A 25071-nucleotide genomic window follows, 5' to 3' on the forward strand; every position below is an offset into this window, starting at 1 on the left:
CACAAACTGACTGACTTTCACAGCAACACAGGTATGAAAACAAAGCCAGGGATCTTGAACTATACTTATCATAAACTTGGCTGGACTTATCAATAACTCCTCAGGCAGGAAGTCTCACACACATGACGGGCAGAGCACAACTGAAGCAACATGGCATGCATTACTGTAAAAAAAAATAGTATCTGGAGCACAAAGAAACAATAAATACCCTCCAGAAAGACAAAATATAGAAAAACACCCTCAGAGATCAGTATTTTTGGAGAATTTATTTATAGAATTGTTATTTCAATTTGGCACACAATTGGAAAATGCTAATACAATTTGGTGGGATAACAGGAAAAATGCTGGAGTGTTGCTGATCCTTTGGAGAGAAAAAATGAAATGTGAATTACAAATAAGGAACAACTGGGGTAGAAAACAATGTTACCTGTAGACTATAAAAAAAACCTGAAAGACTTAGAACCTCGAGACAGTGGGATGACATTGCCAAATGTAGACTGAAGCTGTCAGAGGCAAGTTTAACACAACCCAGGTTGTTTGCTCTCCTGAAAGAAGTTGAGCTTTTCAGAATTTAGCTTAATTTACTGTTCCTGTTTTATCTGGCTTGGTTCTGCTCACATTGAGTTCAGTGGGAATACTGCTATTGAGTTCAACAAAATCAGGCCTTTCACAGAGGGCCAATGCAGCCTCTTTCATAAGCAATGAAGCTCTGCACCCAGAGGGGCCACAAATGCCAAATGCTTGCAACATTATACTGAAAAACCGTTTTCTCCTTCTTTTTAACTTCTCCTTAGTCCACCTGCATCTTTTCTGTATGTTCAGTACCCCTAATTGCATTAACTTCTCCACATTCCAACTATTTTGTTGGCAACTATTGCACTTGTGGTAGAAACAGTCAGTACCTTAGACCTTAGTCCTAAATATTAACAGTTTCAGGATAAATTGGATAGTTGACTGCTGGGGCTCTCTCATTCTGGGACTGTTTTCACCTCTGATCTCTCATTTTTCTTGTCCACATCGACTAAGAAAGGATCAAGGATCAGAAGGGAACAGAGAGGAAGAGCAAAGAGGGAAAAGTGGCCACTAATTACTGGCTCCAGAGGAAGCCTCAGAAGGAAAGTGGATGAGCACTTCTCACAGAAGAGCTGAAAGAGCTGATGTGGCATCTGAAAACCATGATGTATAAGGCTAAAACAGATTCTCAGTATGAAACGTGGGTGCATGACCTCCTTGTGGGGTGGGAAGACACTCACAGCAGGTACTAGGACATCACTGCAAGAGATGCCATACAGAAGTTGTGGCTCACAATTCAAGCAATTGAGTCCTTGGAGCTACCATATTCTTGTCTCAGTGAGTTACATTACAGTGAAGTGGCTACAGTGCAGTTTCACCGAGGACAGCAGATTAGAAGATAAGACTATCAATGATATTTTGGCAAAATCAAATCTGTAACTGTTTGCGTGAAAGGGCCTAAACCACTAAAACACTGAAGAAAGGCTCAGCATGAGTGGCCTGACAGAAAACCATCCATTCAGCTTTGCCTTGGTTAGAGACAGTCCTTCCTGCCCTCCTCTTGCTTGGGCTTAAAATCCCACAGCCATTTATTTGTGGTCCATTGAATCTTATCTGTATCATTATCTAACCCCTGAAAGACAAGAGAAATTAAACAATCAATGCAATTTAAAAATAAAGAAACAGAAGTAAGTGTCCTCTGTTGTAACTTTTCCAGCACAGCCATCTGATTCTTTCCACTGCTCTAGTTTACTTCAGAAAACAGATCTACAAAGAGGTTGGGCATAACTGGAGAGGCAGTAGCCTAGAAAAGCAGTTTTCTATGAAAGAAACTGCTACTGGAATGACATCCATGAGACAATGAAGCAGCCATTCTCTGCTGGCATAACACAGCAGAGCCCCAGAGCAACACTTGGTCACTTCTCACTGCACAGCTCTTGGGATATGTGCACTCCTTGTTTTACACATTAAATTAGAATTATACAATACTGCACTGCTGTTGTAGAACTCCAACAGATAACAGGATGCTACAAAGACATTGGAATACACTTATTTATAACTGACTCCCCTCCCCACCCCTGATCTCCAGCCACTGGCCATTTAAAAAAATTAAGCCATATCTACTAAGTATTTTCATTGTCATTACATGCTCTGTAGATCAGAACAAATAACTCTTAAATCCATCTGTAAAAGTCTGGCAAACAAGTTAATCTCAAAACCAGTTAAATACAATATTCAACCCATTTATTTCTGTGTCCATTTATTTAAAAAACATTCATTCAAGGAATGAAAGCTAGGACTCTTGGTACAGTACCAGGTATTATCTATGCTACCATACACTCTTTTTAGCAGAATGAAAAAGAAAAAATACATACAGTTTTAGAATAATTTCACTTGCAACTACCTTAATCATAATAGCCACTCAAAAAAATCCACCATTGGAAAACCAATGCTAAAATAATACATTCTCTTAATCCCTTTATTTGGAGCTAGAATGATACTTTTTTTTTTTTTAATTAAAATCTTTAAAAAACATATACTTTTGTAGGACCCACCTACAACATGCAATTGTTTTAAGTAGCATCTCTAAAAATGGTGTGTGACAGCTTTATGTGGAAAATGCTAAGATATAAAGAACACTGTTGTAGCCCAGCAGTGAGATGTGGGTATGGTATGATTTCCTACCTCTCTGGGCATAAGGTTAAGTCACATCCACACTGATGAAACCAAACAAATATTTAAGCCAGAACAGCAGAACGTTTTAGAATGGAGTGTAAACACAGTCAAAGAAATGATATACTGAGTGTTAACACTGTACAAACAAAGTGCACTGAGACGTGTGCACTAAGCAAGCACTTGTGAATACTTGCTGGTCTGCATAAGAGTTACATTTATTGCAAAATGACATCTGAAACTGATACTCACCAGCTGCTCACCTGTTCTCACACCAAAGCAGCTGCTCTTTAAATTACACCAGGAGATCACAAGCACTACCTTGGCCCTCAACTGTGGGAAAGCTCTACGAGCTCAGGCTCTAGGAGTGATTAACTGGGCAGCACACTCTCACCTCCTCAGTTTCATCAGGAGTGAGATTAGCCCAATAATGGTCCCCTTTGAAAGGTACTTAACATTGTGATCCACTGCAACAAAGCAATTTAGGATATTAATGTGTCTAAACAAGCACAAGTCTTCCTGATGGAAGGCTAGGCATTTTAGCCAGCATGAGGGAGGAAGGATAAGAGGGCTTTTCCTAAGGTACCTCATTTTCTTAAGAAAAAATAACTTACGGAAATACTTTTTTTGTTCGCTATTCTATGCCTTCAACTAAGATACAAATAAGCCCTTGTACATAACATACCATTTTTCATTTCCCATAAAGAAAGTCTGATCACAGCTTATGCAAGGAAGTGATAGAAGCATTCCCCAAAATAAAAGCAGTCCCATTTTCATAAAGTATGTTTACCTAAGATTTCAAGCTGGTTCTAAAACCACAACATTTTATCTTAATTGCCCATTTAAATATTGTGCATTTGATCTCTGTGACACAATCAGGTTTTTATACTAGGCTAACTACAGTTATTTTTCACATTTAAATTTTAATCCATGTTCTCTAACAAATAAACATAAAAAGAGCTTTCTTTAAAAAAACCTAGCCTTTAAGACATTAAAATCAGTCTCAAAAAGCTGCAGTCTTCTTGTAAAATATTACTAAAACCTTGATAAATGTTATTTTTATTTTTCACTGAAGTTTGAAAGCTCAGCAAGTTTCTGAAATAGATCAGATCCTTTTTAAAAAGGGCATGATCACTTATTTGACATAGCATACAGCATTTATTAAATTTAAGAATTGAAAGTTAAATTGCTTTGTGAATTATCTACATGTGTCAAAGTTATTTTCAAAGAGCAGCAATAGTGTCCATGTTGGAAAAGAAGTTCTCCAAAAACTACCTGCACCAAGAGGCTCACAGGACTAAGCTTCAGTCTCCTTTGCCAGTGAGTTCAAGAAATAGAAGTCTGTATCTGTAGTTATGCAACATCTGGGAGGTCTTTTGGAAATGTGAACTTCAGCTAGAAGTTGAAAGCAGTATCTAAACATTCTCCACTACTGACCTAAGGAGAAAAACTTCTTTTTAATCAGAAGAGCAGGTCTCATTAACAGTATGAAAGAAGTTAAAGAATTAAGGGTTTTGATCAGGCAGCCCAGGTCTACATTGAATAAACTTTGAACAGAAAAGATCTTATAGTAACTAAGAATTTTAGCATACTTGAGGACAGATGGGCAGCTTATTTTCTGATAATTCAAATAACAGGTATATTTGAACTTTCTGAAACCCTTCAGGGGGATGCAGAGAACAACAATGCAGATGGCTACATGTTTGGAGACAGAGGTACAACAAACTGTCATTTGATATCAAAGGACCCACGTTCTGTTCTCTATGTACTGGATTGCAAAGAACATTTTTCAGTAAAGTTTTGCAGACCCTGCTGTACTTTAAGTGCCACATGTTCTTCAAACTTGCTTAAGCAGATTCAAATTCAAATGGTCTCTCTCTCTCTCTCTGTAAATTACCACAAACCAAATAAGCACAAGCTGTTTGGAATGGCTGAAGAGCTTTCTGCAGAAAAGAGTGTGTCGCAAGCTAAAATGAGAAAGCTATTCCTGGGGTTGTAGAAAAATTGCTAGTTTGTATTTTGTGTTGGAAATGGAAATAACCAGTCAACCTACTATTTCTGTTAAACTCATTCCCTCTGTCCAATGGAAAGAAAACCCAAACAAACAAAATAACTGAAGGTACTGAAGGAAGAGGCTGCTTCTATAGGCACAAACACCACATAATGAACAAGCATTAGAGAAAAATTTAGCATGCATCTTCAACACTGTTTGCAGAAATCAAGAACAAGAAGTAACTGCTAAAAACTATACAAGGAAATGCTGCCTTCTTTTAAAAAGGTATAAGGAAATAATTACACTGATTAATAAAACACCAATATTCACAACCCACCTGAACTAAAACTGGTTTACATCTTCAGGAAAGAAGTCAAAATAATACAGAACATTTCTTTTTTTCTCTTAAAAAGCAGAAAGAGTGCCACACTGTCAAAGATAATCTGTTGCTGCATATAGATTTGAATCAACCTTCTTGTGCTTTCCATTCAGGGGATACAAAACACGAGGTCATGATTCCTGATAGACTGTTTACAGTTATCAAATCCCTATATAAATCAAGCTTTTTTTCCTACCTAATTTATTATGGAATTGCTAAAACTACAGTAAGATGTAACAGATTTCAAGAGACTCCTGTGAGAAATACTCAAGTTATTTTATGAAAAAAATTTGGATTTTTCTTTAGTTTACCTACGTTCCCCAATATATATGGTAAACGCACCTTGAGTATAAGAACTGCATGAAAACAGTCTGAAAAAAATAAAACATGGAAACTGATGTGTGAGACCATCGGTCCCCTTCCTACTTCTGATTATTATTATTTTATTCTTTTTAAATACCACCACTGACAAAACCCAATGCAAAATATAGTCCCCAAAACCACACCAAACTGCTTTGCTTTGCTGTGCATCTTTTCTAGCAGGTTTTCACGGCTGCTTCTTCAGACAGAGCATCTGGAGGCTCCAAAAGCACAACTTGTACGTCTCCATCAGTCATGTTTATTTGTGTGACGTTTTTTCCAGATCTGGAAGTTTTTCAATTAGTGCTTTATGGTTCATTTTGATACTGGCTATAAGTCCTCCTTCATTGCCATCTGAGCCAGTGTAACTAATTTCTTCACCAGTCAGGGTAGTCATATGGCCACCCAACGCTCTCAACACTGCATTTCCAGCACATATGTCCCATTTCTTAATGTAGGTGACATGGATATACACATCAGCTTCTTCTTGATTCTTTTCAGGCACATCAAGGAGGGCCAACACTTTATAGCCTAGAAGAAATAGGCAGAGGTAAACAAAAAAAATTAAACCAAGCTTTCCTGTTGAAACGCATTAAAAGAACAAGACCAGAAACTAAAATATAGTTCTGCTCTTATGTTTATTCACTCACTTCTCAATCCCTGTATCATGCTCATGTGCAGGGGCTGTGAGCCCTTGGCACAAGAGCCCTCTGCACTCCCTTGGAGGAGAGAGGCTTGAGGGCAAAAAGACTCCTCCCAGAGATAAGCAACCTTCCTCGGATCATGGTGACAAAGTGAACCATCCCCAGCATGTCTTGTTTCTATATGGTGATAGCCTGTACCCACTTGGCTAATTGGTTTCTACCCCACCCCCTGCCTTTCCCATAAAAGGCCCCTGTTTCTGCCCCTCAAGAGGGAGCCTTGTCCCTGGCCTCCCCTTCACAGGGGCTGCTGGACAATAAAAGCTACCTCTGTGGAATTGCCAAGCGAGGCTCCTGTCTCTGTCCCCGAGTTCGCCTTGGGTGATTTCACAAAGAGCTGAATCACAAGAGCTGGAATCACTTGTAGCAGAGAAGCTGCTACGCTTGCTGAGATCACCTGCTGCCCAGGGAGGCCTGCCAGCACTCCTCGAAGAGTTGTTCTTTGTAGGACACTCTAGGAAGGTCGTGGCACACCAGTGCTGACCAGCATCAGACCCCCTGCTCAAGTCTATCTTTTTCTCCCTGGCTTTTTATTACAATACAAGGAAGATGTATACACCACTCTTTAATAAAGCAAAGCAGTCCTTTATTATTCATTATGCAGCACAAAGTAATTGCTCAAAAAGTGTTCTTTCTTTTATGGAATTTTTTCAGTTTTTCAACTCTTTGACCAATATTCTTGTTTCATTAATCTGTTAATTTCTTTATCTTCTTAAACAGAGTCAAGCCCTGGACAAGAGCTGCTATAATTAGCTACACTTTCCCTTTCTTTGTCATTTAGATTCATTATCTAAAGAAGCAATGCAAGACCTTCTTGACTAAAAAATCTGTAAGGGAGCTCTGGCTTTTCGTATTAAAGACACAGAAAGATATATTTCTGTAAAATAAAATTTTACATGGCCTTTCTGGGACTTTAAAACTTCTGTTGCTTTACACTAGTGCCTCACATTTACATTCTGTCAGTAACATGCACAAGGACATCGCATAAGTAAAAAGTATTCTAAAACTTCCTTCAATGAGTATGAGGCAGATAAAAATGGACTTTAGTGACACTAATTTTCTCTTTTGATATAAATGCAATAAATAGTACCAAACTTTAATGGCTTTTTTCTTAATTTTTTTTAATCAACCATACTATTAGCTAACAACCAACAGATTCTCTTCCATGATTCTGCCTGTGGTCACACAACCCTTTCTCTCCCACTGAGGCATCGGTGCCTTAAGTGAACATACATCAGCATGTTTCAATGAAAGGACCACAACAACACTGCTGGCCCAGGCCTAGTTTCAGTAACATACTGACTTGTGAACAGCCTGAAGTCTGAACCAAGTTTGCATGCAGGTTCCCAAACACAGGAAAAACTGTGTCCCTAGGGTCAAGCACTTGCTTTCAGTGATGTGAAGACGAAAAAGCAAGAGGAAAAAGAGGAGGCACCACAGTTACATCCTTTTGCCTAGTAACAGCTGCACCATTAAAACATTCAGAAGCAATAAACTGGATAGGATGCTTAAAGAACCAAACCTGCTCCACCAGCGGGGATTATCACAGTTTTATTTCCAAATGTCTGCCGTGCAACCTGCTCAACTTTTCCTGCATGGGAGCGGGACACAATAATCCTTGGAGTCTTCTCATTGTAGGAGGAACGAGCTTTTACATTTGACCCACCATCCACCATTGCCCAGGCTACAAGAGAAACAAAAATTCTGCTAAGATTAACGAAAACCAATCTCTGTTAAGTGTGAAGATAAAAGGGTACTTATCTAAGAATATGTAATTGATACCTCTGACTTAATATCTCTCACTACTGTAACAGAGAAAGTTAGGGCTGACGGAGGATGCGGTGCATATCCACATGTGCACACAAGGGAAGACAAACAGGCCACACACACATTGGTGCATATGCCATTATCCCAAGCCTGACTGTTCTTGTGTGATACTTCCAAAGAACAGAGTAAGAGGGAAAAATCCCAAGTATATTATATATAGTATATAATATAGTATATAATATATTTTATATATATTCAGAACTTGCAATTGGAAACCTTTTAACCAAAGTTAAAAGGATATCTCCTCATCAGAAATTTCCTCAAAAAATGTTTTTATGTAAGAACAAAAAGGCCCACTACCCTTTAAAGCAGATACCAAAAATGCTACGGAGTCATTTTGTTCAGAAGGATACTAATGCTAAGGAAGGAAATAGCTCAGGAGGATAGTGCTACAAAGAAAGATATTTGATGTTGTGCTTCAGACAACTGCATTTAGAATACACAACTTCCCACTTGTTTCATCATGATGTTCAAAGCCAGGCTTGGTAGGTGGCATCCCCTAACCATTAATCTGACATTTACTTAGTAAACTACCCATCAATTTCATCTCAGTAGAGAGCCAGGTTGTTTGGCAACAGACTGAGCTGTGTGTAATAACAATGCTGACTGCCCTTTATTGCTCTGTATTTGTGTGGTAGTATTAGGAACAATCTGACTCAAAACATATTGGTATTTCCAGCTTGGAAAATGAATACTTGTCACACAGAATTCATTGCATCTCATCTGATTTCTTCTGAACATTGCACACTTCACTATTATTAAAGCAGAGAAATTCTCAACATTGCAATGCTAAAACCCCATTTCTTGAGATAGGTATTGATACCTAAAAAAACTATGTTCCAAAACCTCCAAGATTCTTGAAGCATATTCAAATATATCACATACTTAAGTGACTGGTAATTAAACTTATATTTATAGACAGCAAAATATTTAGCACAAAATGTTGAGTGTTCAGCAGGCCAAAAAAGGAGAACAAATACAAAATGCCTTTATTTAGACTTAGTTTTTGTGCCAGAGCTACTGCAGAACTTCAGAACTCTAGAGGTCAGTATTGCCTAAGAGAAAATGTAAACAGAAATTCCTGTTTTAAGTACACAGTAAGCCATGAATACTTAAACTGCTTTGAAGCTTTCAGAAGTGCATGCAAACTGACAACCTTGCAGCAATGCTTGCTGATACATCATTAATACTAAAGAATTAATTACTTCACAGTTGTGCCATTAAAGCATGTCAGATAATCAATAAGGCTATGCTAGACAGTCTTGCCTGTTACATACAAAGAGTTGCCATTAAGATCTTAATTCAATCTTTTTTTATTCACACTGAATAAACGGCAGTTCCTGGGTATATTTATCACAGACCCAAGTTATTCTGCTAAATGAGAAAAGTACCCTTTTTTGCTAAAGACTAAAAGCACACATGAAACTGATCGGTATTTGTAGGTTTAACTTTTTTTTTGTTTGCTATAAGCATTCTGATTGAAGAGATCTTAGCTCTTAAACATATTTTCAGTTAGTTTGTTCTAAATGCATAATTTTTAGGTTAAACAAGGGCAGCATTTTCCTTTGTGGTTTCACAGCACAGAACACATCTGCAGCTCTAATTGTGAGGTCTGCTGAAGTGCCCTTTTGCCCCGATACTATTTTCTCATTTATACCTACAGATGTCCCCTGAAACACCAAATTTTGATTAACACTATGACTGACCATGATGGAAGTATGTGAAAGCATGAGGTACCTGTATATGATGAGAAGGGCTTGTGTATCACTCCTATTACTGGTTTACCATTTACAGCCACACAAACCATCGTTGTGACGTACTGTCGAAGATCCTCTGTGGACAAAACAACAAAGTGAGCAAGTTTACAATCAGATGTCAGAACACAAAAGGAAAACAGACAGGAGATGATTCAGATTGTTCTCTGAAGACCAGTTTACATTCTGCCTCTTTACAGTTATGTAACTTTGATGTATCTTCAAATAAAACCTTTCAATTTTCAAAAGACTTTAAAGACTTTTCAGCTTTCCAGCAATTTTTCCTGTTCAGTAGATGTAACCTATACTGCCACCAGATCTAATGCTAACACCTGTGTCTTATGCAACACATGTTTTCATGGAAATCTGTGCCCCTGCATTCTTCCTTCTCTGCCTCACCTCGTATTCTCTATCAGTTCAAAAATGGTAATTAAAAACCCAAAGAAGATTCACTGGAAAGGATAATTGTATCAATGAAATAGTCACCAAAAAAATCCCATTTTTTCAGTTGTTCCTTAGTACTTATCAGCAAGGATTTTAGTTGGATTGCCTTGAACTGCTTATGTGACATCCGAAAACATTGGAAAAGGGGGAAGACTGAATTATGCATGCTTTTTTGAAAAATGACAACACAAATTTTCTTATATCAAGTTAAATAGGTTATTTACTTAGCATTTCCCTTAAATAAGCAAAACCAAAAATATAAGATACTTAGTGTTGTCACAGTAATGACTGAAATAAAGAAACATGAAATTCCAGTACAATCCATAATTGACAGTCACCATTTATTATGGCAATTACTTAGTTGCAAGGATACCAAAGTAATTTCAGAGTTGGAATATATAAATGTTGTAATTTGAGAACCACAGAGATTTCATTATGCAATTTGTTCAATTAAATCACAAATAGCTTTGACATAAGACACTTTAACAAGAGACGTCATTTTAGGTACTTACTATTTTGTCTCCAGGGTAAAAGGCAAACATCAGAATTACACACATGATTTGTCAACAAGAATCAGCTACCTGTGTATTCTTGTGTAGCATCTAATGGATCGATCCAGACAGTGACACTTTCTGCTGGCACCTCTTTAGGCTGTATTTTTTGCTTTATGTCTTCAGGAATACTGCGATCCCAGGAGACTGTCTCCTGATCAGCTGTGTCAACATGCTCCTCAGAATTTATCTGTAGTGAGACAACAAAGTAGTTGCATTAACATATCAGATACAGCAACTGCAGCACTTGGGAGAATTACAGGTTTGCTCACATTTTCTCTTTCTTCCTTCACCTCAAATGCAGGAATTAGTCATTTTTCAGCAGCTCACAGGCTATTATGGTCATGTGACAAACAATGCAAAACCACAATCCAGAATTTTACTGTGAACCACACCACAGCTGGACACTGTTGCTTTGGCTGCAGCTCTCCCTACTGAACATTCCCACAGCATGAATCGCATTTTTTTAAATCAATATTTAAATGCAGTTGCTTTAAGGACTACCAGCAGAACATTTGACTCTGGAGAATCATACAGTACACAGACAGTAGGGGATCTAATACTCAATTTATACAGACCAGTAGATGCACATGGAAATGTACAGATATACTATCACCAGATATTGTGCAGATTCTGCATGACTTGGACAAGAAGAAATCTTAGTACATATATTTCTGCTGCCAGCATTGAGTTACAACTAGAAATTTTAGCAGCTCAGTTGAATTTAACCACTACACAACTGTCAGACAAATTTATTTCACAAACAAGTAAGTAACAACCCATACTCATTTTTAGGGTAGGTTGGAGTAAGGTCCTAAGGATAGCCCATGAAGAACATTTATAAACAGCAGTCAAAAGTCACATGTAAGCCTATTGTCACCTGCTGCCCAGCTTAATGAACTTTACTTCACACCAGAGGGCATTTCAGTACATCAAGTGGAGTTTGGCCCAGTAGGGGAGCACACAGCACCAATCTGTTGAATGGAGTAATGATCTGCAAAACCCAACACAACGTCCTTGTGACTGCAGTAGCACAATATTTTTGGATGACCAGAGATGCAGTTGTCCCAAAAATTGGAGGCAAGTGACATGGAAAGACAAGGAAAATGAAGCAGCTACCAGACAACGTTTGAATGTGACAGACCTCAACTGCAACAAGTTATCAGCCAAGAGTTAAGGGCCATTTTCTCCAAGAGAATTCAAAAAGTAAAAGGAAGCAGAACTGCAGCAACTCCAGCCATACATCATAGCTGTCTTCTCACGTAAAACCAGTATTTGAAGCATTATATGCCAAACATGGAGCTCTTGAAGTTGCCGTGACATTTACAAATTAAACATCTGTCGCTGTCCAATAAACCTGACAATTGCATTTTCCCCTAGGGAAAACAGTCCTGCAAAGTCAAGATGAGTAGTTCCACAGACTTGGCAGTCTCAACACAGCCCCTGGGCAGTCAAAGTTCCACTGCAGCACATGACATACCATCATAAAAAAACATTTCCTCAACAGAAGAAAGGGGCCTCCAAAAAGTTAAAGGGTTGGAACCCATGCTCAAAAGGAAGAATATCTTGTTAAACCTGTTGTTAGAGTACACTAGAATTTAAAGTCTGAAACCACCTGAAAGGTACTGTTTTCAGAGAAAGACCACCTACTAGTTCAGATTTTGTGCAGCATTTATAATGATTGTCTCTCAACAGACACAATTATTCCACTAGAAAAAAAACTGGGGGAAGAGTGAGAAGGTTGCACAGCCATCTGGAGAAAGTAAAACAAACAAACAAACAAAACCCCAAAAACCAAACCAGACCAAAACCCCCAAACCAAACCAAACCAACCAAACAAAACCCCCCAAAACCAAAACAAAACCCCACAAATCCCATCCCCTCCAACCAGGTCACTACTTCCATTCATATGACCATTTACTCTGTAGCCTTGGCTAAATATTTGCCTGAGAGGGGCTCACCAACCCTTAAAACTGAAAGCTTCTTTTATTCCTGCTTTTTTTCTTTTTTTTTTTTAATGCAGGAAAATATACCTGGAAAACATGCCTCTGTGTTAATTCCATGTTCCTATCTGTCATTCTCATTTGCTGGCAGCCTCCAGAGGCCATGACCTCACAGTTTAAACTTTTCTCAAGAGATATGGATATGTAGTTCACTGCAATCCCAAACCCTCACTCATAAATTAGGAGTAGCTATGGTAGAAAGATAGTGACAAGGCCAAATATTTCAGACACTAGACCTTATCTCAGCAAGATGCTCTGGGGTTAATTGCCTAATAGCTGTAAGGTGTAAAAGCCCACCTGGGGAAGTTCTGGAAGCACTGACATGATGCTTAACTACATTTTGGCAAATTTCCCCAGTTATGCTTGAATTAAAAGCCCTCCTCACAAAGAACTGCATCAAACACAGAGATTTAATAAAATATATGTAAATCAGTGCATGGAATACTGCTGGAAAGTAAAATAAAAAACCAAAAACCATTATTTCATAAACAAGGCAGTCAGGCTGCATCTGACCAGTACAGAGCTTCCTCAAAACCAGCCTGTAAGGTGCAGGAATTCCATAACAAATGAGGGATGCTGCTCATGGAAGCCAGCAGCAGAGGTCCAACACCAATACCAGGATCAGTCCATGGTGTGCCTTCCAAAACACCCAGGTGTTTCCAGCCTCCAGAAACTTCTGCACAGAGAACACTCCCCTCCAGCACACTGGTGATGGGAACACAGATCTGCTCAGGAACACAGGAAGCAACTCCAGTATACTATGAACTTGTCTGGATAAATGCAGTGCTCTAACAAACAGCCAACAGTCCTGACCACTTAAAGACTTCAGGGAAACTAACAGTGGCTCTTTGTCCTGTCCTGGTTTAGTCCCTACCAGCACTTCATGCTGTCTTTGTGGCAGCTCTTCACTCAAAAAGCTTACTTGAATACCAGCTAGCTGTCCCTGGCATGGTGCACAACTTCAGGTTTTTTCCTGGTCTGAAAGAGTGGAACACAACTGTAGTTATGCCTTTGAATTCACCCATCGAAGGTAAATTAAAGTGAAAAAATATATGCAAACACCACCACCCCCCATCCCAAAACAGAAGCTTCTATTTTTAAAATCACACATCAGTACATGAAAATGCAATGCTTTTCTTAGGAAGTGTTTGGTGGCATGTGAATTTTTTTTTTTAATTTAGCACTCCCTCTCCTTCCCCACAGAATTCTCCAGCTCAATACTCATTTTATATTTTAATATGCAAATAATCCAGTATATTGAAAAACATGAGGTAGCACAGCACTTTATTCCAGAGAGCATCAATATCCCAATCTGATAATTATGTCCTTACAATAGTAAGATGAAATGGACCCTCAGCAAGTTTCCAGATGACATGAAGCCAAGGAGTGCATGTGACAAAACAGAAGGAAGGGACACCATCCTGAGGGACCTGGACAAACTTGAGAAGTTGGCTCACAAGAACCTCATGAAGTTCAACAAGTCCAAGCGCAAGATGGTGCACCTGGCAATCCCAGGCATGAGTACAGTCTGGGAGAACCCACTGAGAGCAGCCTAACGTAGCCGGACTTGGGGTTTATCATGGATGTGTGCTCACAGTCCAGACAGCCAACTACCTCCTGGGATGCATGAAGAAAAGCAGCATGGCCGGCAGGAGGAGGGAAGCGATTCTCCCCCTCTACTCTGCCCTGGTGAGACCCCACCTGGAGTGCTGCAACCAGGTATGGAGTCCTCAGCATGATAATGATGTGGACCTGTTAGAGTGGGTCCAGAGAAGGGCCACAAAGATGATGAGAGGGATGAACACCTCTCCTATGAAGAATGGCTGAAAGCTGGGTTTATTAAGCCTGGAAAAGAGAAGGCTGCTGTGACACCTTAAGGCAGCATTCCAATGCTTAAAGGGTGCTTCTAAAAATAGGGAGAATAACTTTTTACATGGGCAGATAGGGATAGGACAAGAGAGAATGGTTTTAAGCTAAAAGAGGAGAGATTTGGCTTAGATTTTAGGAAGAAATTCTTTACTGTGAGGGTGGTGAGGCACTGGAACAGGTTGCCCAGAGAAGCTGTGGATGCCTGTCATAGGTTAGCAAGCTGAGTCTCGGAAGTGATGTTCTCCTTACAGCTTCCTCTATGACCAGATAGAACCTATCAGCTGGCCAGCTTGAATATGGACAATTCTTTAAGCCACTTAAAGGTGTGACCACCTCTTCGATCCACACTTAAGAATAGACAAACGCCCCCCTCAAGCTCTGTCTCGTTTCCGGTGCTGGGACAGGTGGCTGCAGGGCCCGAGTGGGGGCCAGCTGGCCCGGCCCCCGCTTGGGCCAGGCCGGGCCGGGCCATGGCTCCAGGATGACCCCCCCCAGCAGGGCTGTGGGCAGCCAGAGCGGCTCCGAACGCACCCCCCTCCACTGCAGCCAAGATTTCAGCAAAAAGGGCACCGCTGTCCGGCAGAGATCAGGTGACCAACAGCGATAAGCCACATTCCAGCTGCAAGGCCTAGGTTAGATTAGCCCTTTTAGTGCTGTGAAGAGCTGAAAACCTGAGGGAAGAGAAAGAGGAGATGCTTAAAGCTGAAATTCTGTTGTGAAGCTATGATATATCAGAGTATCCTGTTGTAATTTCATGAAGGTATGGGGGGTGGAGTGTTCAACTCGTGAGCAAAAGCACCTGAGATAGGCAGATGCTGATGCAGCTGTAATTTCATGAGAAGTTTGGACAGAGAGAGATGGAAGCGATGAGGACTTTTGCTCCAAATGGGAAAGGAGAAAACCTCAGTTCCTAGAGATGCTCCCAGAGATAGTCCTAAAGATGAAGATGAGGAAGACCCTTTGCTCCCAGGGAAGGAGAAGGGCCTCTGCTCTTGTTTCTGAACGGCTCAACCTTAAAATTGTACCCCAGAAAACTTCAAGAGTGGACCCTCGAAAGCAGTTGTGGGTAAAGCTGCAAGTCGGGGGAAGGGACTCACATGCAGGCAGAGAGACTCCTCTTCCTAAATGGACTGAACAATATTTGGAAGTGGGTGGCTGTCTCGTTGTGATAATGTTTTCATAGCACGAGCAAGAAGAGACTTCTCTTTCTAAATGGACTGAACAAGGTTATTATGGCAGTGGTAAACAGACTGAACATCTTAAGGGTTGTCTTTTTACATTGTCAGTGGGAGAAGGGAGGAAGGTGGGGGGAGGAGGAGAGTTCTGAAAGTATGGTATAATTTTTTTTCCCCCTCTTTTAGGTCTGTTAATAAACTTTCTATTCTTTCAAGTTTGGTGCCTGCTTTGCATTTCTCCTAATTCTTATCTCACAGAAGATAAGCAGTAATGAGTATTTTGGGTCAAACCACTACACGAAATTAGTGTTTCCGCCCAGTTACAAACCCAACCCGCTACAATGCCTCAGCCTTCAAAGTGTTCAAGGCCAGACTGGATGGGGCTTTGAGCAACTTTGTCTAGTGGAAGGCATTCCTGCCCACAGCAGGGTAGTTGGAACAAGATGATCTTTAAGGTCCCTTCCAACACAAGTCATTTTATGGCTCTAGGATACCCACAACTACACACCTTGGAAGGTGTGAAGGTCAGTACCTATGAGGTGGCTGCATGGGACTGTACTTGATTTGCTCTTATTTGACTGTGTTTCAGAGATGTCACAGCTCAGGGGAGAGCGGTTCGACCAGCAGTCTTTGGTACTTCCCCCACTTAGAGACCCCTTCAATCACTGCTGCTGCACTGCACCAAAGAGCAGCCCTATACCTCTTGCACTACAAGTCAGACTGTTTTACCTCCATTGGCTCTGCTTCTCTGTTTTTCTCCTCAAATGTATCAGAGGTGAAAGCTGTCTCAGCTTCTCACAGCATCTGTACATCCACAAATCGTGTGAAGGAATCAGATGCCAAAACTTGTGAATGTAAACACCCACTTGACAAGTCAGGACATATAAATATGCTCAAAAGGAGAGAACACTCCAGGAGAGCACAAAGCACGGTATTTCCAGTATCTGAGGAAAGTATCTAACCTACCCTGGTTACAAAATCTGTTACAAAGGGAGCGGTGTGCATTCACAGCAAGACTTAGCTCACCTGCACCCAGGACCATTCATGATCCCTCCCTTCCAACTTTTAAATTTGGGGGTGGTGAATAAGAGTTTTCACTGTGAATGAAAGCTGCTTCTTGAAAGTTTAGGTTACTTAACTCTGAAAAGAATGCAAACTGGGAAATCAAAGTACCACTTCTTTTTGTAAATTTAAAATACCTTTAAGCTTTAAAAAATTTGAATAGTAGCCTTACCAGCATAGGAAAAAACCCCCTTAATTTTATTCAATACACTGACATTTTTAAAGCCAGCTGCTTGCTTTTGAAAAGGTTCTTTTCCTCCTTAGATTGCCACAACATATTAGAAAGGAAAAATAAGCTTTTACAGGTGATCTTCCTGCCTTTCAAAAATGTTCCTCTTGCCAAGGTTCAATTTACAAAGAGTTTTAGCAAGGCAGATTTTGTTATGAAAGGAGAGAAGACCTTACTGAATCACATGGTTTTCTAAAAAAAAAACCCCAAAACTTATTAAAAGGTAATTAAGTTTAAAAACTGTAAGTTTAAAGTACTAAATTTTAATTAAGTTTAAAACTATAAAATGTATTTGTATATAAATATGTAAGGTATAAAATCATACAAATGTATGAAATAATAAGAGGTATAAACCCACTGGTCTCATGTTGTCATTCATTTGATCAGAAAACAAGTATTTCTATAATTATACCACAACACTGGAAATGGACACATACATTTTTCAAGGCACCTAAGTCCAGACAGACAGAGGTTTCCCTCTACCATCAACTACATCTTTGTTTATTTTAGCAACAAGAAGTCACTTAATGCAGGAACAAGGTGACAGAATGTGCAAAGAAGAATCTGGACAAGCCTAAATGTCCTGAAGCTCAATTAGTGCTTATCAAAACTCGTTTGGTAACTTTGGCCATTAAGCCAGCAGGAAGCACACTGAAAGAAACAGGATTTAATAAATGATAAAGACGTATCCGACGACAACTCTGCTTCTGTGGCCTTACGATGAATAGAGATTGGTAAAAACAACAAAAGTGGAATTGAGGGAATCAGCATGGATCACAGGATTCACTGTTTCCACCAGTAATCTGCAGAAACAACTAGAATTTTAGACCAGGAAAATAGAGCCACTTGCTCATTAGCTCACACAAGTAGTTTCAGTAGATGGCAAAATTCTCTATTACAGTTCTATACAGACCCAAGTCTAGCAAAGAGAAAGGGATGACTTGCTCATCACAAGAGTTGCAACACTTCTCGTCATTTTAAGAAAACATCCAAATAAGGACAGATTAGAAATCTACCAGTAAAACAGATAATACCCAGAAAACTTCCACTGTTTGTGAGTGGCTACACTAAGAAATTCAACTCTCCAGATGCTCAGCTGATAGATTAAACACCCCCAGTGTACAAACAAGCCAAATGAACGCTTCTAATTGCATCTGAAAAGATAATCACGGAACTCATTAGCATAAAGTTACAGTCTTTAAGTTCATTTTTATGCAAAGAGAGTAGGCATAAGTCATCTGGCATCATTTGGAACCCGTGTTAGGAGATGCATCTCCTGACACCTATTACTGAGATTTCAGATTGACATTCACCCTTCTTGTTTTACTTAGAAACCCACTGACAGTTGCAAAGATCATCCGGGTCAGAAGAACATTAATTTTATTAAAAGCCCTAAGACCTGAGGAGGCCATTCTCACAACATGAAAAGACAAATTACTGAACTTCTTCACTAAAGTGCAATACTTCTGAAGCTTAAGTAGTATTTTGGTGTTTAAACCTACTTCTTTAACATATCTATCTTTTACACAGAATCAGTATCAGTTGCAGAGTGTGCCATCCCAGATGAAATTTCAGTTTTTTAGGTATGTTGGCACTGTGGTCAGAAGCTTGTAAACGGTGAGTTTAAACCTAGACAGTACTTCAGATAGCCTGACAAAAAAGGAGTGCTTGGAGTCATTAATCTTCGAAAGCCAGATTAATTTAGAAGAAAATCAAAGTAAAAGTGACATGTTCTTAAATTTTCATTTCAAATGCTGATTCCAGCATTATCATGCATAAGCTTGAAATGCAGTATTTATCATCAGTCTTAACTGGGAAAGAGATAGAAGAACATTTGTATTCAGAACAGAGTCAAGACTCATAAAAAGATGCTCAAAGAGAAAGACTGGGACAGAGGAAGACTTGATTTCCACCACAGTCACAATAAAAAAAAAGAGGGACCAAACAAGATGAAACTCCATTCAGTATTTACACTAGAAAACAAGACATAGAGGTGATGCAACTCTAGAACAAAAATAAGCCAAAACAGCTCAAAATGGGAATGTAGGGCAGAATACAATCTGACCAGTAAGACTGAAGTCTGCATCCTGTGAAAATAACTCTAGTATAGCAGCAACAAAACAGCAGAATTGTGTGGATCACTTTAAAATTGGCTTTTTCAGTCAGAGGACAAGAGGTAACGTGGTCAAAGTGAAAGTTTAAGGAACACTCTGTCAATCATTCCTGCCTTTGTGACCAAGCAGGGCTGCTCCTTCAGATGTGCTGAAGATGGGCTGTAATGGGAAGTGAACCAGGGTATTCCTAAATAACCTTTCTTTTAAATAACTTTTATTTTAAATTTTTATTCGGGATACATTCAATTATCAAGGTCCTGACATTGATCCCTGGTCAGGCCACATTAAAAGAAATAAGACCCTAAGGCATGATGCTGAGAGGGATCTTTTAGCAGGTAATGCTGCTGAAACTCTGGAATGATGAGATCATTTCTTCACAGAAGCTCTTCTGAGCAGAACATACCAGTGTTTCCGGCTAGTCTACCACTGAATTTGGAAAGAATGCCACCCCAGTCCACTACTACCCCAGCAGCAGGGCCTTAAACATCTCCCTAATCTCCTCACCTAACTCCCACCCCAGTCCTTATCACACTACCACTGTGCCAGCACAAGGAATAAATAGGGCTGCATGGAGAATCAACCAGGAAAGAAGAGCAGTAACCCAGAAAAGATAAACAGTAAATAAAAAATGAAAGAAGCAGAGGGGATGATTACAGCTGGATCAGAGCTTTAACTTGTTCTTAGCAAGACAAATAAATGAGGACAACATATTGGTAATGCAGGAGCCTGTAACTGCAGTTGAGAACCTCACCAAGAGAAAGTGATGCATGTATTTTAGCGTTAAGTATATTTCAAAATCAACTGTACAAAGATGCTTCATGGAATACACATGCAAATATTTATTGCTGGATGTTGAGTGCAATCAGACAACACTGGGTAATACCCAAGGTAGCAGTAAGTGACTTGCCTCTTTGTCCCTTATCTTTCTCACGCTTGGTTCTGAGGGATATAAAACCACCACCACTAAATCTACTTCACAGTGATAAAACACAATTGAGCTGCACCTCTTCGGTCTTACCTAACATAGCTTGAGAAGTCTTAACTGATGCAAATGCATCTATTTATATCAAACAGAGCAGCTGATGTCAGCAGTGGAGTTCCTCTGTACAGACAATACCTTTACTTAACAGAACAAAGGCAAACATTTTCTGTGGGATTTTTTCCCCCTCAGATTTTGAAAGGGCTTTTTTTATAAATCTCAACTCTTAGTATTATAAGACTTTTTCCAGATTTATTTCAGCTTCTGCAAGTGAGAAGCCTAACTCTTCTATCTTCTCTTAATAACCACACTTTAAGAGACTCTGATCTGCTTCAGACAGACTGTTTTCATGCTTTCCCTTTTTATGTCCAGCAGCACAAAACAGGGAATCCAACGCAGCTCACTTACTTTTGTTTATTTCAGTTGAATGACTTCGCCCCTTGGTTATTTTGAAACATTGGAAAGCCATGGTTATTCTTAGAGAATCATGGAGTAATATAATGGTTTGGGCTGGAAGGGACCTTCCAGCTCATGTCACTCCAACCCCCCTGCCATGTGGTGGGACACCTTCCACTAAACCAGGCTGCTCAAAGCCTCCCGCCTGGCCTTGAACACTTCCAGGGAGGAGTTATCCACAACTTCTCTGGGCAACCTGCTCCAGTGCCTCACCACTCCCACAGTAAAGAATTTTGTCCTAATGTCCCATCTTAACCTGCCCTCTTTCAGATGAAAGCCATTCTCCTTGTCCTGTCAATGCATGCCCTTGTACAAAGTTCGTCTCCAGCTCTCCTACAGCCCCCTTCAGGTACTGAAAGGCCGCTGTAATGTCTTGCAGAAGCCTTCTCCAGACTGAACAACTCCATTTCCTTTGCTTTACAAGCATAGCTTAGCACCTAGTTTTTGTGCTGCTTCATCTTCCTGGCTGCAGCATTTGGCAACAATTTAAATACTGAGGTACCCCTGTTAAGCTCAACAACTTCACGATGTGAGAAAATCAGCATTTTGCATAAGCTTACTCTTGGAATTATTTCAGTTTTTGTTTGACAGCTTTTATTAGCATCATCTTCTCTAGCAAGGAGAGAAGAGGAGGTTTATTTGACTTCAGCAGCATCTTTTATTCTGGAGTGTCACTCTGTACAGGGGGATAAGATTACAGATATAAAATAAGATATTTCTTACATTATGCAATTTTATACTGCCTCAGAAAATCCTCTATAATCCTTATATTCACACCAAAACTCAGCAGGTCTGTTTTACGAAAGAGCTGCAGTCTTAGACGGGCTGTTCTGAAGTTACCCTTGATGGATTAGTAGATTGAGATGATACTTTGTCTTCACATCTGAGAACCACATGTATTTATATAGTAGTAAAAGAAAGCTTTTATTTCAGTTTGGACAAAAGTTTAATGAATACATCTTCATCACAGACTTTAAGAGACTGCCTTACCAGTGTATGCATAGCTTAGCGAGTATTTTTTAACACCACATAAGATAAGCTGTTATTATCCCCATCATATTCTTAGAATACTAAACATCCCACAGCTGATCTGTTAGACTGAATAACTCCAGATCACCTGAAAAACTTGTGAAAGACACAAGTCAGACTGTCACTGCTAAGAATTCCAGGCTCCAGAGCAGAGTTTACACATGACCACAGAACAGGCAACACACAGTTTACTGTACTCTTCAAGCCCAGACCAAACTCCCAGCCTTCTTTAGAAGCACAGGCAACTCTTACATCTAGATTAATGAAGTCCTTCCATCTGTGAAAGGGGAGAAAGCATAGAGGTTTCAAGCCAGCTAAGCTGTAAAGCCAACCTCCATGAGGACACCGAATAATGCAAGAGAACAGGGGTCAATACTTTTTCTTCCTTTAACACTGAGCCTCTGAAGGTGGCTTGTCACCGACAGACAATCCAGGAAATCTTCAGAACAGAATCTGCATAATCTTTCTGTAGAGGAAGATTAGTCACATATCAAGTTTACTTCAAACACTGAAGAATTTGTTGTTTCCTCTAGATTTCACATGCAGTAAGTTCTTTACAACACTTCAAAACTCCACCAAAACAAAGAAACAAACAAAAAAAAACCCAAAAAGCCAACAAACAAAAAAACTACACTTTATCCTGTGTAACTTTCAAAACAACTACTAAAAATTGAATAGTAACTCACCAACCAAAAACCAGACTTAGCTACTTTTTCTGTCAACCTGTCCAGCAGAAGCATATGATCACCACCTCTGAGATCCAAATTTAGGGCTTTCTATCCATTTTAAATGGCCGTAAAAAGCTATTTAACAGGAATTTATAAAGGAATTTAACATCAAGAGACAGAAGTTCCGATTTACTGAAGTGAAAGCAGAAACGATGCCAACAAACCCCAAAAAGCCTCAAAGTATAGTTCAAAGGTTAGGGCACAACCTTAAAAACTAGACCCAGGTTTCAGAAGTGAGGGAGAGCAGGAAGGGGTGTACACCTCTGAAAGCAAAGTAAACTCATTCTGCTCAGGTAGGCAGTGGTCCACAGTATTAACACAACTGTGCTTATCTGCTGTCCCACAGCCACGAGCGCTAAACACTCGATTATTGCAGCGCTATGTTCCTAAGCCTCGAATTCTCGATCGCTGCTCCGCACTCCAGGCTCTCCCCGTAACTGACGGCAGGAAAGACAACTAGCAGGAAGGATAACTACAAAAACAACGGCATTCCTGATCTCTTTATCTTAAGCGTACGCGGAATCTGCGCTGTGCAATTACCCGTATCTTTAACCACAGAGCTCACGATCCACTCGAGCGAGACTCGGTGCTTCCCCCACCCCTCCATGCCCGTACTGTTTGATAGTGTTTCACCTCGCGTGGCTTCGCTTGCAACACGCTCCAACTCCTTCCCCTGCAACCCAACACCCCGGGCAACAAGCATGAGGTGGCACTGCCACAACTTCAGCGGGAGGGGCAGGAACAGCGCAAAGGAGGGCAGCGCTTCCCGCCGGCGGTCACGGACCGCAGAGGCGCCGGTGTGCAGCAGCCCAGCGCCGGGGCTCCACACCGGGGTCCCAGCGCCGGGCCCGCGGCAGCCCCCGCCCCACGGAGGGGCCTGGCACCCACCTGCACGGCGGGGAAGGCGCCCTTCAGCAGGTAGAACATCCTGCGGTTGGAGAGGAGGTCGCCGGTGGTCAGCTGCTCCTCGGCCCCCTCCCGCGTCTTCCCCTTCGCCTTGGCGTTGAGGACGTTCCCCTCGCGGACCCGCTTCACCTCCTCCCCGCCCCTGACGGCGGCCAGCACGGACACGGCCAGCAGCTCCCGCAGGTCCACGGCGCCGCCGGCCGCGGAGCCGTGCGGCGTCTCGGGCCCGCCGGCCGCCGGCTCGCTCAGCATGAAGAAGGCGAAGCGGCCGGCCAGGAAGCCGGAGTAGAGGTGGTAGAGGACGCCCAGCCCCAGCAGGCAGAACACGGCCATGCCGAGCGGCGAGAGGCGGATGCCCATGGGGGCCATGGCCGCGGGGCGGGCGGGCGGCGGGGCCGGGCAGTCACCACAATCCCATGGCACGGCCGGAGCGCTCCGCTCCCGCTGCTGCAGCGGCGCCGGGCCGGCTCCACGCTCGCGGCCGAGGCAGCGCTGTCTGTATCCGGGTCAGGCGGAGGCGGAGCCCGCCGCGCGCACTGAGCATGTCCCGCTGCCCGGGACCGCGGCGTTCGCCGGGCGTCCGGCGGGAGCGTGGGGGGTGCCCCGCTGCCCGTCGTGCACATCCATGGCAGCCCACACCGTCCACCGCCCGCTGGTTCTCCTGAGCTCTGTGGTTTGGGGTGATTTTTTCCTTATCTCCCTCTAGGTGGTCCAGGAACCCGCAGCGGCGAGGGAGCTGCTGCCGCCCGCGGGCTGGAGCCGGAGCTGGAGCCGGAGCCGGAGGCTGAACCGAAGCCCGCCCGGCACGCTGGGAAGGGGTTTTCTGATGGAAATCGCTGTTGGCATAAATTGCCGCTAAATTTCTGAAGATGCACTGTTAGCGGTGCTGAGCGTCACTTCTGAGCATCTCTTGGTTTTGTCATACTGGTTCGGAAAGTTCGGGACTTTCTGCCACCCCATTCCTCGAAGAATTCCTCTCATTCAGTAAAATGAAGCAAATCCACTATTTCCTCAGCCAAGTGGTGTGATAAAGGCCTACCTGTCTTAATTTATACTTTTTCTTTGCACCTCAGTTGTTTTGAGGGAGTGTGAAACTTCATAGCCAGGATGGACATCTGGGGTATGAACTGAGAAGAGTCTCTGATTTCTTTCTGTTCTTGTTTCTGATTCTTTTTAGTAGTTTTCAGTAAGTTACAAACAGAAGAACTATGTTAATTCAGCATTATTTGAATTAGTATTTTTTACTCGAGAGCAATGTTCTTGTCGATACACAGGTTGTAGAAACAAAACTTGGTAGTGATTGTGGGAAGAAGTAATTACTAGGGAACATTATAACTCTTTGCTTGGGATGTTGCATTTAAATTTTTTTAAGTGTTAAACTCAGGAAATCAAGACTGTGAAAACTATAAAGACCAAAATTAAGATCAGCCTTGAAAGCTGAAGTTGCCATATCATCTCCTCTGCATTTCCATTTTAATGGGGCCTACAATTACCTGATTACATGTCCAGTGTCCTGCAGGATCACACCCTCTCTGAAGTGCACATGTATGTGCAGGGAGTGAAAATTAAAGTATCGTAGAATGAGAAAGCATTTCATTTGAAATGGGATTCAAGAGTTGGATTTTACTCCAACTATGCTGAAGTTAAACTTTATGTGCTATTAGGCAAAAACTAGAACATCCACATTTTCCAGCTTCCCATTCCTTTTGAGGCACAAGTTGATGGTTTTATTGTTTGTTATTTTCCTCTGCAGTTGCTTCTCTGGCAGAGTGGGAGCTTGAAAGGATACACTGATCATGTTCCTTAATATTGATTTCACAGTTCAGC

General features: G+C 41.2%; 1 protein-coding gene across 2 annotated transcripts; it reads right to left on the reverse strand.

The window, feature by feature from the left end:
- Positions 1-302: 302 nt before the first annotated feature.
- Positions 303-23722, reverse strand: BPNT2 (3'(2'), 5'-bisphosphate nucleotidase 2). Of its 2 annotated transcripts, XR_014227069.1 has the most exons (6): positions 23227-23722; positions 10725-10884; positions 9683-9778; positions 7641-7802; positions 5016-5948; positions 303-1645 (listed from the first exon to the last, which is right to left on the reverse strand). XR_014227069.1 is itself a non-coding variant. In XM_082296696.1 (5 exons), the coding sequence occupies exons 1-5, from the start codon at positions 23611-23613 to the stop codon at positions 5677-5679; spliced, it is 1077 nt and encodes a 358-aa protein (XP_082152822.1). In that variant the 5' UTR covers positions 23614-23722; the 3' UTR covers positions 2240-5676. The 2 variants fall into 2 exon arrangements, 1 of the variants encoding a protein (XP_082152822.1); XM_082296696.1 differs by lacking the exon at positions 303-1645 and having other exon boundaries at positions 2240-5948.
- Positions 23723-25071: the final 1349 nt, after the last annotated feature.

Source organism: Coloeus monedula, assembly GCF_965178545.1.
Source record: "Coloeus monedula genome assembly, chromosome: 1".
Taxonomy (NCBI): domain Eukaryota; kingdom Metazoa; phylum Chordata; class Aves; order Passeriformes; family Corvidae; genus Coloeus; species Coloeus monedula.

What these genes read in the sequence shown, in the direction of transcription:
- BPNT2 (XM_082296696.1), bottom strand. Translation starts at nt 23,613, where the DNA reads ATGGCCCCCATGGGCATCCGCCTCTCGCCGCTCGGCATGGCCGTGTTC. An exon ending in TGCTACACAAGAATACACAG is followed by an intron (nt 9,779 to 10,724) that starts GTAGCTGATTCT and finishes TTTTGTCCACAG; the next exon opens with AGGATCTTCGACAGTACGTC. An exon ending in AATCCCCGCTGGTGGAGCAG is followed by an intron (nt 5,949 to 7,640) that starts GTTTGGTTCTTT and finishes TATTTCTTCTAG; the next exon opens with GCTATAAAGTGTTGGCCCTC.